Source organism: Balaenoptera physalus, assembly GCF_965194825.1.
Source record: "Balaenoptera physalus genome assembly, chromosome: 7".
In the NCBI taxonomy this organism is placed as follows: domain Eukaryota; kingdom Metazoa; phylum Chordata; class Mammalia; order Artiodactyla; family Balaenopteridae; genus Balaenoptera; species Balaenoptera physalus.
Window position 1 is genome coordinate 90,449,261 of NC_138886.1, and position 19,279 is coordinate 90,468,539.

The 19,279-nt window shown below is 41.2% G+C and overlaps 1 protein-coding gene across 5 annotated transcripts in view; it reads left to right on the top strand.

Annotated features, from left to right (window-relative positions):
- Positions 1–19,279, top strand: part of IARS1 (isoleucyl-tRNA synthetase 1) — a 94,906-nt gene that overhangs the window by 34,461 nt on the left and 41,166 nt on the right. For all 5 annotated transcript variants that reach the window (XM_082469596.1, XM_082469594.1, XM_082469593.1 and 2 more), the window contains exons 14-25: positions 1,539–1,665; positions 2,934–3,007; positions 3,387–3,581; positions 5,513–5,599; positions 7,314–7,397; positions 8,530–8,674; positions 10,290–10,410; positions 15,078–15,169; positions 15,945–16,022; positions 16,947–17,068; positions 17,514–17,616; positions 17,864–17,947. In XM_082469596.1, the coding sequence (XP_082325722.1) occupies positions 1,539–1,665; positions 2,934–3,007; positions 3,387–3,581; positions 5,513–5,599; positions 7,314–7,397; positions 8,530–8,674; positions 10,290–10,410; positions 15,078–15,169; positions 15,945–16,022; positions 16,947–17,068; positions 17,514–17,616; positions 17,864–17,947 (1,312 nt within the window). The remainder of the gene's footprint in view (positions 1–1,538; positions 1,666–2,933; positions 3,008–3,386; positions 3,582–5,512; positions 5,600–7,313; positions 7,398–8,529; positions 8,675–10,289; positions 10,411–15,077; positions 15,170–15,944; positions 16,023–16,946; positions 17,069–17,513; positions 17,617–17,863; positions 17,948–19,279) is intronic.

Here is a 19,279-nt window from a genome sequence, read left to right on the forward strand (position 1 = left end):
TATACCTACATACCTATGATGAAGTTTAATTTATAAATTAAGCACGGTAAGAGAATATCCAAATTGCCAGCATCACTGCTTTTGCCCTTTGGGGCCAATTTTTAAGTAAAAAGGGTTATTTGAACACAGGCACTGAGATAATCAACAGCTGACATGGTAGCCGAGATGGCTGCTAAGTAACTAATGAGTGGGTAACATATACAGCCTGGATACACTAGACAAAGGGATAGTTCAGTTCCCAGGCAGGACGGAGTGCAAGGGCGCAACACTTCATCATGCCACCCAGAAAAGTGTGCAGTTTAAAACTTAAGAACTTTTTACTCCTGGAATTTTCCTTTTAATATTTTTGGACCACGGTTGACTGTGGGTAACTGAAACCATGTAAAATGAAACCACAGATAAGGGGGGACTACTGTACTGCAACCTGTAGGTGCAGAAATGATACAAAACTAAATCTGTGTATTCCAGAAGAATGTTTTTCCCTGAGAGTTTTGAGGGTAATCACTATTTCTTATTTTCCCCAAGAATCCAACTTGACTTTAAGTTGTGTTCTCTGGGGAAGTAAGAAATAGTGCATTTGATTTTGGAAGAATGGGAAGAATCTCAGGGCAGTAAAAGAAAACTATAGCTTTCTATATTTCTTAGCAAACTGAATTTCTCAAGAGCAAAATGTTTTTTCATTTTTATACCTAAGAAGCTCTTTAGTTTCCTAGTGGAGTGCTGAGTATTGAATATTCATATGGCTGCCTCACTGGGGGTGGTGGCGGGAGGTGTGCAGGCCTGTAAACTGACCTAGGATGGTAACTGCAGCACCTGAGAGGACAGAATGTTTTGGAGCCTAGGTGTGCCCTAACTCAGCCTTGAGCTTGGCAGCGTTTCCTACAAAGCTGAACCTTAAAGAATAAGGAGTCATTTACCAGTCAGAAGCTATAAGAGCCTTGGGTAGGGGAGTGGCTGAGGGAAGGAGGGTGGCGGGGTGAAGGTTATCGAAGTGGAGGGATGGCATGGACAGAGGTAGTGAGGTAAGAAGCTGCATTCTAAGGAACTTGCCTTATTGCTAGAGCCTAAAGTGCAGTGGCAGGGGGACTGCAGGTGAGCCTGGAGAGGCAGCTTCCCACCAGCTACATATAACCCCCACCTATTCAGACTCTTACTTTGTAGGTGATTAAGAGCCCTTGCTAATGAGTTTCAGTAAAAGCGCTATTGTATGGATGACCTGAAGACTAGATCTAAGTAAGATCAGGCTAGCTGTCGTCATGGTGATTGATTAAAGGATTGCGGCAGTCCTGCAGTTGGAGAGCAGGACAGGGAAGCTTGTGTGCTGTGGGGTTTCATATTACAGAGCATCTTCCTGGGATGGATTCATAGCAGAAACAGCCTCTGTGGGTCTTCTCGTGCTGTCCATTTGGAAGATATTCTCCTAGGAGTGAGCTCAGCATTTCCAGAATGTTAAGTTCATAAAGGCTTATGCAGATCTAATTTACAAATTTACTTACTAATGTTTTTATGTGATTGGTTATCTGATCTGTTTATTGCAGGGTCCCAGAGTTTGTGCGAGAAAAGCGATTTGGAAATTGGCTGAAAGATGCACGTGACTGGGCAATTTCCAGAAACAGATACTGGGGCACTCCTATCCCACTGTGGGTCAGCAATGACTTCGAGGAGGTGAGGCAGGGCAGTGTTTACTTGTGTTGATTTTTGCTAAAGCACTTCATTCATGCATCTCAGTATGGGGTAAAAGAATATGGTTTCTTTTTTTCTTTGCCCCTTTCTTATTGCATCAGTTTTTTTTTTCTTTGTTCCTTCCTAGAATTATGACATAAATAAGAATATGTTTTTAAGATTTTAATTTATTTTTACTTTAATTAAATATAGTTTTAAATTTCCCTCTGTGTAAAAGTGAAAAATATAATTTGTATTTTTCTCGAGAAACTCCTCACATTGTTTATCTTGTTTGCTCAGAACTCTTTTTCTCCTTTTGAGTTTCTGATGAACAGAACAGAGACTCCACCCCCTGCACTAAGTCACAGCATATTAAAACGGCCTTATAGTGATAAAAAAGGACAACTGAAAAAAATTACCAAAGCATTGCAGACCTTTAATTTAAAATCAAATGTGTGTGTGTGTGTGTGTGTGTGTGTGTGTGTCTAAATAAATACATACATAGGTATATAGATGTATTCCCTCTGTCCAATGCTGACAGCATTAGAACAGTCATGAGCAGCAGCAGCAGCCCAGGGACCTCAGTAAATCTCCAGTAGGGACCTGAAAGGCAACAGTGAAGTAGCTGAATCAGAGGACTTTTCAGGACTGAGCAGGAAGGGCAGAGAAAGAGGCTGTGGGTATTCAGTAGGTAGCAGATGACTTCTGGGTGTGAACCCACAGCAGCTCCTGCTGGTGCAGCCCAGCTACACGGCCCCTGTTAGATGACTCACCCTGTTCTGAATGCCCCTGCTGGGCCCATCTCCCAGCCTCCTTACACGAGTATAATCCTAATGTCTTGCAATCTGACTATTTGGTCCAGTTCATGCACAATAAATTAGTTCCAGCTTTGACTTGAGAAGATTTCAGATTAAAGAGCCAAGTTTAAGTGCCAGGAACAAACTAAGATGCCTTAGAGTAACAGTCTAGCCATTTCACTTATGCTGGTTATTTTCGGCAGAGATTTGGACATAGTAGACCCTCAAGAAATACTCGTTGAGATGATGGCTGTGAAATTCTCTCCTTGTAGGGAATCCCTCTGATATAGGGATAGGTAGCAAAGAAGTGAAGTCTGCTCACCAATTCAGACAGTGACCTATAGTCTTTCATGAGGTAAGCCACCTTGATGATAACTCATGAAGATCAAAGGTTTCTAAACCTAAACATGAATGTTACATAAATTAACTCTGTTTGATCTTTGGCTCTGAGGTCTTTTAACTTTGTTTTGACAGGTGGTGTGTGTTGGGTCAATGGCAGAACTGGAAGAACTGTCAGGAGCAAAGATCTCAGATCTCCACAGAGAGAGGTCAGTTTCTGAATGTTTGATTCACTTCAGTTCAGTATCGGGCTAGGTAGCCTGTTAAGACATGGTCTCTGTATCAGATCACAGAGCTACATGTAGAAATCAAACACTAGTTTGCTGAATTACTTTGTTGTTGATGATTCATGTCATATTAAGGAAAGGTGGCCTCTTGTCCTTGAGTTAGATGTCAGGAGACTTTGGTATATAACCTTCCAGATGGAGCCCTGATGGTGCTCTCTGAAAGCCTGTGAGAACTGCCGATATTTCTGTTTGCAGATGCATATGAAAGAGCTGTGAGGGCATTGTGTTTCCTCTTGGCAATTAAACTGTAATTTCTGTTTTGCTTAAAATTAATAGAAGTGGCTACTTCTTTGTTTACTAGCATTGACCATCTGACCATTCCTTCACGCTGTGGGAAGGGATTGTTGCATCGCATCTCTGAAGTGTTTGACTGTTGGTTCGAGAGTGGCAGCATGCCCTATGCTCAAATTCATTATCCATTTGAAAACAAGAGGGAGTTTGAGGATGCATTTCCTGCAGATTTCATTGCTGAAGGCATTGACCAAACCAGAGGATGGTATGTTTCTTGTTCTTTAAAGCGTTTTTATATTTATTTATTTATTTATTTATTTATTTTTGGCTGCGTTGGGTCTTTATGCTGCGCGTGGTCTTTCTCTAGGAGTGGCGAGCGGGGACTATTCGTTGCGGTGTGCGGGCTTCTCATTGCGGTGGCTTCTCTTCTTGCGGAGCATGGGCTCTGGGCACGCAGGCTTCAGTAGTTGTGACACACGGGCTTAGTTGCTCTGCGGCATGTGAGATCTTCCTGGGGCCAAGGATCGAACCTGTGTCCCCAGCCTTGGCAAGCGGATTCTTAACCACTGTGCCACCAGGGAAGGTCCCTCTTTAAAGTGTTTTATTGATTTGATTTAACAGGTATTTTACTGAGCATTTAACATTTATCAGCTGGGTGCTGGGGAGATTGTGTCAAACAAGACAGGCTCTGCTCCTGCCCTCTGCCCCTCACCACTAAACATACCATAAAAGTGTCTTTTGAGCAGGAATCTCACACTATATTAGGGCTGTAGTTTTAGAGTTTGAATTGTTTCTTTGACATTTTGAAATACAGAGATTTTGGTGTATGGAAAGATTAAGTGATACAAAACAATTAATGTGTCCTTAGTTTGTTTACTTCAAATCATTTACACAAGTGTTTAGTGGGTATTTCATACAAGATACTGGAGTGGGTGCTACAAATTGGAGGGTTAGTTGAAAATGTACTAAGATGTTAAGGCTAGCCTCATAACATTCTAAAAAATCCAGGTTTAAAATTTTAAAAAAGAAAAAAAAAGCATGGTGGGGAGGACTTTGGCATTGGTTTTATCTGATGCCTTACCTAAAGCAGTACCCTCATTCTCTTAATTAGAAAAAGATGAATTACCTTCTCTTCATGCATGAGCTTGGCTGACCCAGGTTCTAATTATACTTTCATTAGTAATGTTTCTGCAGGAGTGTTTAGAGAATGTTGGTATCATTTTCTGTCTTTACAACTTGTAGTCATCACAAACTGATGGAATTCCAGCCTTAATGTTCTTAATGTTTTCAGCTTCCAATCCATTTTTCTATAGAAACAGCTACCATATACAAACTCCTGTTCTTAGGGAGGGCCAGATGACTCACCAATAAGTTGTTTCTCTGAGGAGTTGCCATGTCTGGCAACTGTTGAAAGCCTTCACGTGGGTCCCCATGTGCACATTGGCTCCCTCGCCTTCTGTCAGGTATGGGCTGCCTCTCATAAGAACCAGGGTCCTCCTGACCTGTCTGATTTCCGTCCTCATTAGTTGTGTCTGGTGATGTTCTTGGGATGCAAAATCAGGTCAGAGATGACACAAGTGCATTACTTACTGGGACAGCTTACATGGATGTGATAGAGTTCTTTTAGGGAACTAGCTAGCTAGCATATAAACATGCGTGATATCTGATAGAATAAAAACATTTTCTATGTTCATATAGACTAGCTTTTAACTTTTGGATGAGAGTGCTTTTTTCATCTTTTGTCATCAGACTGTCCCATATGACCTTGTGCTAAAGGCAACACATCTCTGGATTTCCAGCCTGGCATTTCTGGGAGGTCCTGAGAGGCCACCAGTGCTGCCCTGCTCTGCCTTGTGGCTGTCCAACTAGCTCCCCAAGGAAGGTGATAGTACTGTCCCCAGCAGGGGGTCAGTACCTCACTCCAGGGCTTTATTTGCTTTAAATAAAGTTCATTTTATTTTTTCTAGTGAGAAGCTCTAATATGACTGGTCTGCAGTGGGTCCTGTGCCTAATTTTTCAGCACTCCCCAGATGATTCTGATGTATCCAGGATCAAGAACCATTGCTTTGTGATTATCAAGAAGTGTAACTTACCTAAAATAGAAATTCAGTCCAATAAGTAAACACAGTTTTTTTTCCTATGCTTGAATTCCTTTTCTTATTTTATTGAACTCTTTGTTTGTGGGTTTTTTTCCAGGTTTTACACCCTGTTGGTGCTGGCCACAGCTCTCTTTGGACGGCCGCCATTCAAAAATGTGATTGTAAATGGGCTCGTCCTGGCAAGGCAGGTGCACTCCCTTGTGTAATAATGAGTTGCAGTTCCTGATCTCCTTTATTCTTACAGCATGTTCTGGTTGGATCTAACCATTCTTTGTGAATAGAGGAATTTAGGAATGCCCCAGCTCTGTTCCTATTCTCTTCCTTCCTTCTGCCTTTATACTTCTTCCTGCTCTCCCTTTTCATCCAACTCCTGTCTTGTGCTCTTCTCAACCTGTAACATTCTGTCTCTACGTGTTCCTATGTCTTAGGAGAAGGACTGCATTAAGAGCTAAGCCTAATGGAGGAGGACAGAGGGGAGGACATGTGTCCCATGATACTACTAGTGATAAAATAACATTTGTCATTTAGAATTTTATAAAGTACTTTTGCTTATAGCTCTTATTAAATCTGTACACTGGTCCTTTAGTATAGATTTTTGTCATCCTGTTTTTAATATATGAGGAAGCTGTTGGTTTTAGAGGCTTATTATAGAGGAGTCTTATTTTTTCCTTTGCTTCTACTGCCTCTAGTCATTAAAAGTAAAAACAAATAAAAAGAAGAAAATGAAATTTTTATACCTAGATACCTTGCTTCATGTGCTGTTCAAGGCGGGGGATGACACCTGGCACTGTACCAGGCTCTGTTTTGAGCATTTACACGTCTTCACTCATTTATCCCCAGAACTATTTGAAATGGGTCCTTTCATTGTCCATTTTGACATTTGAGGAATTTGAAGTGCAGAAAAATTAAGGTCATACAGCAAAAGAGTGTGAAATTCTAGTTCTATACCCAGGCAGTCTGGCTCTATAGTCTGTACTTTTTTTTTTTTTAATTGAAAATCTTACTGAATTATAGTTGTAAAAATTAATAGAGACCCCTCGTGTGCTTTGCCTGGTTCCCCCAGTGGTCACGTTTTTGAAACTGTAGCACATTGTCATAATCAGGATGTTGATTGAATCACCAGTCTTATTCAAATTTCCCCAGTTTTACTCATTTGCTATTGCATGCAGTATTATCTCATATATAGGTTCCTGTATCCACCAGCACAGTCAAGATACTTGGCCTGTTTCAACATCACAGGATGCCTCTGTTGCCCTTTTATAACCATACCCACCCCCCCCTTTCACACCCCTCCCACCTCAGCCTTCAATCCTAATCCCCATCCCCTGGCAACCATTAATCTATTCCCCATCTCTGTAATTTTGTCATTTCAAGTATGTTATATAAATGGATTCATATCATATATAACCTTTTGTGATTGGCTTTTTTTGCTTACTGTAATTCCCTGGAGATACCTCAGGTGGTTTATGGATCCATAGTTCTTTCTCATTGCTGAGCAGTGTTCTATGGTGACCCACAGTTTGACCTTCCACCTGCTGAAAGACATTGAGGTTGTTTCCAGTGTTTGCTGACTATGAATAAAGCTGTGAACTTTCAAAAATAAAGGTTTTGTGTGACTATAAGTTTTCGTTTCTCTGGGATAAATGCCAAGGCTGTGTTTTTTCACTGTTACACTCTGGCATCTTCCTGCTGCCATTTATCCCAAAACTTCTCCATTGACTCGCTGCAGTATTCAAAAAGAAGCTTAAACAGACATTAACAAAACAACCTATTGTTGTGCCTTAGTAGTAGCTTGTGTCCCATTTGCACTTACGTATTCCAATTTGTAGATAGTCTGTAACCACATATAAACTGTGATGTTGACTTATTTAATTGGTGTTTCCCTTCTGTTTTTCAAGTGATGGCCAAAAAATGAGCAAACGCAAAAAGAATTATCCAGATCCACTGTCAGTCATTCATAAATATGGTGCTGATGCCCTCAGGTACAAACCAGTGTTCTGCCTTGTGTGTATTTGTCATTTCTTATTAAGCATCTTACATTCTGTTAATCATGTTTTCAGTGATATTAATCATTCTATTAATTTGGTTTATAATTAGCTTTTTTTAAAAAATGCACGTCTGTTACATGGAGAATTACATTGGTATGGTGTTGACTTTAAATCCCCAAGGTGGTTTTCTAAATAGTAAAGATGTTTCTATATCTATAGGTCTTTTGGAAGAAGAGGCTCTGTGTTGGATTTTATTAAGCAGCACAAGTACTCCCAGGCTAGTTGCTGGAGCCTTTGCCTCATTCCTTCTGTAGGTTCCCTGTCTTATTGATATTAGAATTCTCTTATATCATTTATTTCAATTTTACACTTACTCCTCAAATAGCCATATGAGGTACAATTTATGCTAGAACAAATAAAAATACTGAAAAGTTTTTGGAGAAATGTGAGATACTGCTTGAAATAGTCATAGTCATAAACGTTGAGTGCTCAGGTTAAAAGGCACCACAGAGATCTTATTCAGCATCCTCCTGTTACGAACACAGAGACCCACACCCAGGGGCTGTGGGCAAGCACGTTCACGGTTGCCATGTTGCCCAGGAGCAGTTAGTGGGGTGTCCTGCAGCCCCCAGTTATCTGTTAGACTCACCTTGGCATAGCTGACAACCTGGGCCTCTTAATTCTTTGTGCTGAAGGCTGTCCTGTAAGATGTTTAACAGCATCCCTGGTCTCTGCCCCCTGAGTCCCTCTGTGCTGGCAGAGCACATGTGGCTGTTCCTTGTGAATCCCTGATGCCTGCACATATGTCCTGTAAAGAGGGCCTGGCTTCTTCCTCTTAGTGTTGCCATACTGCCTGAGGCCTGTGCTGGGACCAGCCCAGGGCATGCTTCTAGGTTAGTTCAGTGCCATATTTTGGTGTGGCACTTTTGGTCTCCCCTTTATAATTTGCTAGGTCTCTTACACAAAATAAGAATTTTGTCAGTTTTAAATTGACTGTTAGAAGCGTATTTATAATTCCTCACTTTTGTAGAAAAAGGGCTAATTTGGATATTGCCCTGTCAACATGTCAGTAATATTTGGTTTACTGTCTACGTCCCTTTTCCATGTAATTTTTCTCCTCTTCCAGATTATACCTGATTAACTCCCCTGTGGTGAGAGCAGAAAACCTCCGCTTTAAGGAGGAGGGTGTTCGAGATGTCCTGAAGGATGTGCTGCTACCTTGGTACAATGCCTATCGCTTCTTCATCCAGAACGTCCTGAGGCTACAGAAGGTGTGGGTTGCAGTGCTGTGGGGTAGGGTCTGCCCCACTGAGCTGGGTTGAGCTGGGTTTGCAAAAGATGGTCACGGGTCAGCTGTGAAGCAGAGCTCCATGGGAGACAGGAGCTAACAGGCCCCGTGGGTGGGGGCTCAGAGCCACTGGGGAGGCCATAGATGAAAGTGTGACAGGTGTCTGGGGTCCATGCTGGGCCAAGAGCACAGGACCGGAACTTCACCATTTGGGTAGATGCTCACCTCTGCAAGACACAGAAGCCTCACCTGTTGAAGAAGAGTTGCACTGGATATTCATTTAGCCAGCCAAATTGGTGCTGGGGACTTAGTGATGGGGGAGCCAGTAAAGAGTCAGCTACTATCAGAGTGAGTGCCTAGTAAAGGCTGCTGCAGATGGGTGGTCAGGGAAGGCCACTTGATGAGTGCATTTGTCCTGAGACTCTGGAAGTGAGAGAAGTTTTCATTGGGTTGCTGGGATGAAAAATAGTGGTTGTGATATATATGAAAGTGCCTCAGAGCAGTTACCTGCTGGCCTGGGAGGCATCCTCTGAGAAGCCCCTTCCCTTACCTCTACTAACTGCTCTCAGGCCAGCAGGCTTCATTGCACATGTGCCTGTGCATGCTTCCTAGACTCCATTTGGGGTCAGGGCTCAGGTACCACTCATCTTTTTATCTCCAACACCTTAAAAGTAGAATTCCTTAGTAAACTACTTTTGACTAAACATGTGATATTATTCCTTCCTGAGAAACTGGTTGGAGAGCTGAGCTTTGAGCATCGCATTCCAGCAGGCTGGTCACTCACTTCTTGCTGCCTCTGGCTCATCTCAGTCTGCTAATGAACCCTCCCAAGAAGAACAAGGTCTTTGGGAACAACACCCCTAGTGTTCCTATCTTTTGGATCCCACCACCTCTCAGGCCAGCAGTCCTAAAGTGGGTCTACTTTGCAGGCTTCTTCTGGTGTGGGATTCAGGAACACAGGCTGGGTCAAACCACTCATAGTTGGGGCTCATCTGGGCATGGCAGAAAGATGCAGGCTCCAGCATCAGAGCAAGAGTCAGCATGGTCACTGCCTTGCCATCCTGATGGTGATGCCGTTGAATAGGGACAGGTAAAGTAGGCCTTCAGGATCGAGGAGGATTTGCAAAGGAAAAAGCAGGGGTGGAATAGAGCATTCTGGGTAAAATAAGTAATTTAAGCAAAGACATTAATTCCTAGTACTCATTTTCAACTTACAGACAGTTGTCCAGTCCTAGCCAGTTTTGCTGTCCTTCCTTCCTCAGGTTTAAAGTAACTAAACCGCCTACTTAACGACAAGATGTTGGAATATTTCTTAATTCGTAATTACTCTTTGGTGCATAGGAATCATTTTTTCCTAAATTCTCTTTAGTTCACTCAAAAATGTAATTCATTAATAGAGGACTTAATGTTCCAAGTTTAGAGTTTACTTGGAAAATATTGCTAAGAATCAGAAATTTAGATTGCCAACAGGGTCTGGGTTTTTGTGGTGTTTTTTTGATTTGTTTGGATACTTTCAGTTTAAATAATTTAAAAAATTCATTTCTCTACAGTAGTTTCCCCCAAGCATGCAGAATGTTTCAATAATTGTCACTTCCTAGGAGGAAGAAATGGAATTCCTTTACAACGAGAACATGGTTAAAGAAAGTACCAACATCACAGACCGGTGGGTCCTGTCCTTTATGCAGTCGCTCGTTGGGTTCTTTGAGACTGAAATGGCAGGTGTGTCTCTCTTGGGCCTTCTCCCAGGAATAAGGAGTCTTCTCTTTATAATTGTCCTTTTGATATTTAACTGTTTTTCTTTATAAACATAGAGGAATTTTTTTTTTGAAGTATAGTTGATTTACAATGTTGCGTTAGTTTTTGGTGTACTGCACAGTGATTCAGAAATATAAATGTGTATATATATATTTTTTCATATTCTTTTCCACTGTAGGTTATTATATGATATTGAATATAGTTCCCTGTGCTATACAGTAGGACCTTGTTGTTTATTTTATTTATAGTAGTTTGCATCTGTTAATCCCAAACTCCTAATTTATCCTTCCCCCACCCTCTTTCCCCTGTGGTAACCATAAGTTTTTTTTTTTTTATGTCTGTGAGTCTGTTTCTGTTTTGTAAATAAGTGCATTTGTATCATATTTTAGATTCCACATATAAGTGATATCATATGGTATTTGTCTTTCTCTTTCTGACTTACTTCACTTAGTATGATAATCTCTAGGTCCATCCATGTTGCTGCAAATGGCATTATTCTTTTTTATGGCTGAGTGGTATTCCACTGTATATGTATACGTGTGTGTGTGTGTACGTACCATATTTTCTTTATCTATTCATCTGTCAGTGGCCATTTAGATTGCTTCCATGTCTTAGCTGTTGTAAAATAGTGCTGCAGTGAACATTGGGGTGCATGTATCTTTTCAAGTTCTCTCCAGGTATATGCCCAGGAGTGGGGTTGCTGGATCATATGGCAACTCTAGTCTTAGTTTTTTAAGGAACCTCCATACTGTTTTCCATAGTGGCTGCACCAATTTACATTCCCACCAACAGTGTAGGGGAGGGTTCCCTTTTCTCTACATCCTCTCCAACACTTGTTATTTGTAGACTTTTTAATGATGGCCATTCTGACTGGTGTGAGTGATACCTCATTGTAATTTTGATTTTCATTTCTCTAATAATTAGTGATGTTGAACATCTTTTCATGTGCCTGTTGGCCATCTGTATGTCTTCTTTGGAAAAATGTCTATTTAGGTTTTCTGCCCATTTTTTGATTGGGTTGTTTTTTTGGTATTGAGTTGTATGACCTGTTTACATATTTTGGAAATTAAGCCCTATCAGCCGCATTGTTTGCAAATATTTTCTCCTAGTCCATAGGTTGTCTTTTCATTTTGTTTATGGTTTCCTTTGCTGTGCAAAAGCTTATGTTTGATTAGGTCCCATTTGTTTATTTTTGCTTTTATTTCTATTGCCTTGGGAGACTGACCTAAGAAAACATTGGTATGATTTATGTCAGAGAATGTTTTGCCTATCTTCTCTTCTAGGAGTTTTACGGTGTCATGTCTTATAAGTCTTCAAGCCATTTTCAGTTTATTTTTGTGTATGGTGTGAAGGAGTGTTCTAATTTTATTGATTTACATGTGGCTGTCCAGCTTTCCCAACACTACTTGCTGAAGAGATATAGTCTTTTCTCCATTGTATATTCTTGCCTCCTTTGTGGAAGATTAATTGACTGTAGGTGTGTGGGTTTATGTCTGGGCACTCTAAACATAGAGGAAATTTTATAGAAATTTTGAGAGATACAGAAAAATAGATAAATATTTCTCTTTACCTCTCAAATATAATTTTAAGGCTTGTTAGTTGTAGAAATGTGTTGTTCCAAGGCCTTAGAGATTGTCTTGGGGGGATGTCTAGCGACCTCACCCCTCCATAGATACCACACAGGCCCATGGAATCACAGGCTTCAGTAGTGGATGCCCATGAGTTCAAAACCCAACTACACCACTTGTTCCCTGGGGGAAACGTTACCTAATCTATGAGCCTCAATTTCTTTCTCCGAAAAATGCCTGGTTAGAGTTAATATAAGGCTGGGCTTCCCCAGTGACGCAGTGGTTGAGAATCCGCCTGCCAATGCAGGGGACACGGGTCCGATCCCTGGTCCGGGAGGATCCCACATGCCACGGAGCAGCTAGGCTCGTGTGCCACAACTACTGAGCCTGTACTCTAGAGCCCGTGAGCCACAACTGCTGAGCCCGCGTGCCGCAGCTGCTGAAGCCTGCACGCCTAGAGCCCGTGCTTCACAATGAGAGAGGCCACTGCAGTGAGAGGCCCGCACACCGCAGCGAGGAGTGGCCCCCGCTCGCCGCAACTAGAGAAAGCCCACGTGCAGCAACGAAGACCCAACACAGCAAAAAATAAATAAGTAAATAAATAAAATTTTTAAAAAAAGTAAATATAAGGCTCAGATGGAGATTATGTACATACAGTAGCTAGCAGATAATAGGTACTTAATAAGTAGTAGTTGTTATTAATATGTTTTTAATTTATTTTTAGGTCTACTTTATTAAATAAGTAGTCCCTGTTCAGCCTGGAAAAATTAGGAAATACAGAAAAACAATAATGAAGTTGACATTTCCTCACATTTCTCTTACCTAACAACAATGAATTTGATTTTAGACAGAGGTTGGAAAAGTAGGTTATGTTGGTTTCCTAGAAGGTGGAGATGGAACAACTGTAAGTCAAGGTGAGAAATTCCAGAAACTGTTAACCTGGATACCTGAGATGGGTCTGAGTGTATATGGGTCTGATAAAGTCTGTGGGCAGGGGAGAAAAGATGGCATCCCTGTGTGCACCCTCCTGACATAAACCAGCCTCCCCCAGCGTCCTGTGGTTAGCAGGTGCTGTTGTTCAGGTACAGCACTCCAGTGGATTCGAGGGGCCAGAGCAATCTGGTTCATACAGGGGTCTTCCCTTCCTCAGCTGGTACATAGCTCTTCCTGGAATAGTTGGTGCCTCTGTGCTTGGCACAATAGGATGGTTAGTCCAGGAAATTTTGAATGTTTTATCAGTCATCCTGAAGGACTGCACCCACTCTATTAAACATATGTAATAAGGGTCATATGACTGTCAGACTGTTGGACAGATTGACATAAGTGAAGATGGAAATGAGCGTGCAAAGCAGACATCGGCACTTGCGTTCTCACCACACTCCCTGGGATACCTACTCATAGCTGTGTCCAGTTTTCCCTCCTGAGTGATATAAATGAATGGGATTGTTGCCTGGGGGCCCTTGCCATCTTTAGACAGCAGCGGCTGTGACCTGAGAATGTATATCCTGGCTGGGACCTGCTCTGTCTGGGAACTAGAGGTTTGGCAGCAGTTGTGCACACAGCCGAGTGGTAAGGGCCAGGTGCAAGAGGCTAGGTGGTGCACGTTGAACTGATGAGAGGGGCTTCAGACCCAGATTGCCCAGTGCAGTTCCCACTCCACCAACCTGTCAGCTTAGTGCCCTTGCCTCCCTCATCAAAATAGAATTCTGAGAACTAAATAGGTAGCATCCTTGAAGAGTCTGCAGTTGGTATTAGTGATTTCAGTGGTAGCTGCTGCTCCCTTTTATTATATATGGGCTTTGTTTACCTTATAAGAGTTGAAACTCTTGAACACTCTGGCTTCCTAGAAGGTGAAAAGTGTAGTGAACCCTAGAAATAACTTAGATGGGCCTCTGTCTTTACAGAACAGGCCTCTGATCACAAAAATTGCCTCTCTAGAAATGTATGACCAGCGAGTGCCTCTGGTCTGGGGTCCAGTTGTTGGTCTAGCAGCACCTCAGTGCTAGTCTTTTTGAACTGCAACAGAGAACAACTCTGCCCTTGGCAACTTAACCACTGTGTTAGCTTAGACTAGGAACCTCATTAACAGTCACTGAACTCTTAATATAAATTGTGGTGTTTTTTTATGATTTTTGGTCTTACTCTCCTTGTTTTTGGTGTTTGTTTTTGTGCAACAGAAGAGTATCAGTTAAAGGGGAGGTGAATGGCAAAAATCCTGAAGATAAGTCTGGGCCTCAAACAAAGTTGGCTAGACGCCCTTAACTTCCTGCTTGCCCTCTGAGTTCCTCAGGGGAGCCTTCAAATTCTTCTGATTCTTCAAGGTTCTTCTCTCCTTCCAATACCTCCTTTAGCTTTCTTTCCTTGACTATTTTAACCTTTAGAAACCCCGTTCTATTTTATGCACAGCCCCTGCCTGAGTTTCTCAGTGGCAGCACTGCTGACAGTTTGAGCTGGGTCATTCTCTGTGGTGGAGGCTGGCCTGTGCATTGTAGGTTGTTGAGCAGCATCCCTGGAGTCCACCCACCAGATGCCAAGAGTGCCTACCTCCCCAGTTTGACAACCAGCATGTCTCTGTAGACATTGTCAGTGTCTCCTGCAGAGCAAAATTGCTCTGGTTGAGAAGCCCTTATCTATGCTATGCCTCTTAGAATCTAATTAGAGCTTTTTAAGTGTCTGTCTTAGTTGAGGTCAAGGTAGCACAATGGAAGAAGTCAGGCTTTTGTGGTACTACCACCTGATACAGTTCCAGATAAATGGTGCCTTGTGGAGTCATCTGGCGGGCAGCCTCGGCCTCTCAGCCACACATACGGGGTTTCCTGTTTTCTCACTGACACTGGGAGTTTGCATGTAGCTCACAGGGTGGTTTGTGCATGCCCCTAGACACCTTGACAGCTATATAGTACGTCCTCAGTTTTGATTGTTTCACTTTGGTACTTCTGCCTCCTTAACAGGTGTGACAGCCCTTGGATGGCAGGGGCTGCTTGCTCGCTCTTATATCCAGCCCTGTCCTAAGCACCCAAGATGCTTATGTGTTCTCACTGCCTGATTGGTTGTTACTTTTAGCTTACAGACTCTATACTGTGGTTCCTCGCCTGGTCAAGTTTGTGGATGTTCTGACAAATTGGTATGTCAGGATGAACCGTAGAAGATTAAAGGTAAGTGCAGGCTGCTGTTGGGAAGAGCAGAAAGTGTAGGAAGTATGAGAGTTGAGGAAAAATGAGAACAGCCAAAAGGAAAAAGAGCATTTTCAAATGCTCTCACTTTTTTAAGCTATCTTTTTCCTTTTAATTGAATATTAACTGTATTGCCATTTGATGGATGGGGGAACCCATAAGTTTAGAAGACATCTTGCATATTTTCAAAACACAATTATGGACATTCACATTAGAGGGAAAGTCTCAGGCCAAACAGGACTGTACTGAGCAGACCTCTTAAAATCTGAAATAAATTCATGCAGGTATTTTGCAGATGTTTTTAGGTAGAGCTGTGATATTGAGAGGGGCACCTCCTCACTTCTACCTCTAGAGGGACAGTTACTTATTGACAAGACTCGTCCTTAGGCCTGTTGGGGATATAGGATGAGTGAAGCATGGATCCTGTCCCAGGACTTAAGCTGTACATAAGCAACAATGGTAGAAAACAAGGAGTGAGGGATGCCCAGACCACTGTCCATCAGTACTGCCTTCAAATGTGTTAATGATAAAATCCCGTAACAAAACAATAATTTTGTTTTTGTTAAAATATATTACACACACATGTACATGTATGTGTGTATATGTACATATATCTAGAAGGACATACACTAAAATGTTTAAAGTAGTTATCTCTGGGTAACTTAATTATGGTTGGGTTTTCCCCTTTTTATTATCTTTCTTTTCTTACAATGAACTATTGGTTTTAACAGTTTAATGTGTGTTTTTTATTCACTAGGGTGAAAACGGGATAGAGGATTGTGTCATGGCCCTGGAGACCTTGTTTAGTGTTTTGCTTTCTCTGTGCAGACTTATGGTAAGATGCTAGCCCTGTGGGCTGCTTGTGGTGCCCGGTTGCTACACTGTCCTCCATCTGTATCTATTCTGTATTTGTTCCACTAAAAATAGAAACAGAAGTGTTAAAATAATCTAAATTTCTAGTTTCTTTTCAGAAATCTCTTTAGCTTATGTATGTCAAATAAGGGCTAAAAAACATTAGCTTTAAAAGCTGGATTCTTTCTTTTCACCCCTGGCAGTACATTTCAGGTCAAGGTCCTTGCATCTAGACTCAAGAGCGACATACCTCATCTTAATGTAGATTCCTGTAATTGTCTGTGAGTAGTGGGGAAGTTTTTGAACTAATAGCTAACCAAACAAAAATATATTGCAAACAGTATTTTACTTGAGACATGTTCCTATCAATTGAAATATTAATTAAATTACATACAAGTAAAAATTCCAGTTTTAATTTCCTGTATCTTATTTCTGCTATTCCAGTTTAATGTTATAAGGCTTCTATTTATTTCCTAAACATACATGGAATGAAAACCTGCTTTGTACCAGGTCCCCTGCCTGGTGTCTTCATGTCTGACCTCATTCCCCTTCATCCTGTGAAGCAGGTGGTGTTTCCCCAGTTTACAGAGGTTTAGGGACATTGATTCCTCTGCATGTTGACTTGACTTGCATGTGGTCAGGGACTCCTGTTTTTATTATAGACATCCTCAAGAATGTTTTAGGCACTTCTGGCTGTAGTCCTGCTGCTGTGTTTCATGAGTGTCTAGCTCGCCAAGTTCAAAATGAGGTCATTTCTCTCTCATAGGGCATGTTTTGTAACCTCATGTTCACTTCTGTGCATATTCCCATATCATTTCTTTAAAATGTTTATGTAGTTGCTTCTCACTCTGAGATCAGTTAATGATGGCTATGTATGAATGACCCGATGTCTTCTGTCCTTACACAGGCCCCCTATACCCCTTTTCTTACTGAATTGATGTACCAGAATCTGAAGACGCTGATTGACCCTGTTTCTGTCCAGGACAAGGACACATTCAGTATCCACTACCTCATGCTGCCCCATGTTCGGTAAGAATCAAATATACATAAGCCTCTCCTGGGCCAGGGGAAGGAGAGTTGCCAGAGATGCTCTCAAGTGGGGCCCCCAGCTCCCTGCTCCAGCCCCTCCATGCCCTGCCTCCCCCCTGAGCTGCTCCTCAGGCTACAGAATGGATAGGAGGGATGCTTAGTGTGGAATCCCCTGTAGAGCTGTGGCAGGTAGGGGTGGGTAAGCCTGTTGGGATCGCTTTGGGGAGCTGCTAGGCACTAAGCAGCAGGCTCAAGCTTTCTGCCTGCTTCTCGGCGCGTGCCCCAAAGGCAGGCATGTGCTGTCCTTCCCAAGAGCCTCCCTGGGAAACCTAGCTACACCATCGCATCTCTAGCCTGACCCTCTTCCTCACTTAAGCATGCCTATTCTTTGGAATTTTCTCCTTTTGAATCTAATCTCTTTCAAATCCCTACCTCTACCAACCAGAGAGGAATTGATTGACAAGAAAACCGAGAGTGCAGTATCTAGAATGCAGTCTGTGATTGAACTCGGGCGAGTGATTCGAGACCGCAAAACTATTCCGATAAAGGTTTGAGATTTTATTTCTGTTTTGCGTTGCACATACCTAGCTAATTATGGTTTGGAGTATTTTCTTAATATAAAGAGCTGCCAGCAATGGTGTAAATTTCTTTTCTGCAATAAGGGTGTGAATGACTTAGTACTAGTTATGCCTGCTTAGTCTGGAGCTTGAGATTCAGATAAAACATTTAACATTCATTTTTCTGCAGTTTAGAGGACTGGATGCTTATGAACTTTCCCTTCCATTTTCTTTCTAGTATCCTTTGAAAGAAATTGTAGTTATTCATCAGGATCCAGAAGCTCTTAATGAAATTAAGTCATTGGAGAAGTATATCATTGAGGTAAGACAGTTGATTTGTTTGATTTGGTCCAAACAGACTTCTTTCCTTGGGAAGATTATTTTGGTTAGTACTCTTTAGTCAACTACACTTTGAGTGTATCATTTGTCCTTTTCCTTTTTATATCAGTATGTACATAAATTTAACCATCCATGGAATTTTACACTTTGCTTTTAGACTCATCATGACTTTTTACAATGTAATTGTAATTCTTTAACAGTGATTTCAACGTCCATGAATTTTTCACCTTTGTTGGATCATTTATCCTTTCATCCACTTCTCTTCCCCAAAGTACTTTTTGATAACTAACACCAAAAAAATCTTTGTTCCTTCAGATTATACAAGTATCAAGTAAACACACACTGGTTGTAAATAAGCACTAGCATCGAGTACAAAGCAAGTCTCCTCTTACCCTGGCCACTCCCTGGTGTCTCATCACCCACTTGTTCACTAGGTTATCTCCTGCTGGGTTGTTCCTAGCATTTTACATACGTGTACACACATTTGTACATACATATACACACATGCACACATCACTGGTTTTATTTGTGAATAGAGAGGATCATATATGTAGTTTTTAACTTATTTTTTTTTCACTTTATAGTATTTCTTAAACAACATCCCATGTCAGAACATAGAGATCTAATTTATTCTTTTTGTTCACTTCCTGGCTGCATCATAATTTATTTAATTACTCTTATATTGTTGGAAATTTAGGTTTCTGATTACAAACAAAAGGGGTGTGTGTGCATGTGTACATGTGCAAATATGTCACAGTATGGATGTTGGATAGGTTCCTGGAAGTGGAGTTTTGGGGTCAGAATTTTAAACTGTCATGTCAGTTATCCTCCCAAAAAGCTTTTACCCTGTGATGTTTTAAAAAGAAATATATTTCAAATTTCATTTTTATTCCTTTCACAGGTAATATTTAAATCTTTATGATAGAAAATAATTAATTTCTATATTTGGTTTTGAATTGCCTGAGAATTCCGGACAAATATTAGAAACCAAGGAGTTTATAACTGTTTAGAAACTTAGAGATTAAAACTAAAGAGCTATAAATTCTATAATTAATGCTTAAGATATGGATGATAAAAGAATATATTTAAATAGAATATCTTAATCACTCTGAGAGCAAATAATATAGTAATGTATAATGGCAAAACCAGAAATTTCCCTATAATTTGCTTCAGTTGACAGTTCCATGATATCTCATTTTCATATTTCCTACTGTGCAGTCACCATTTCCTGCTACGTTAGTAATCCTTAACTAACTAGTATGATAGAGACATGAAATGTTAAGATTTTTTCTGAAAATATTTATTTATTTATTTA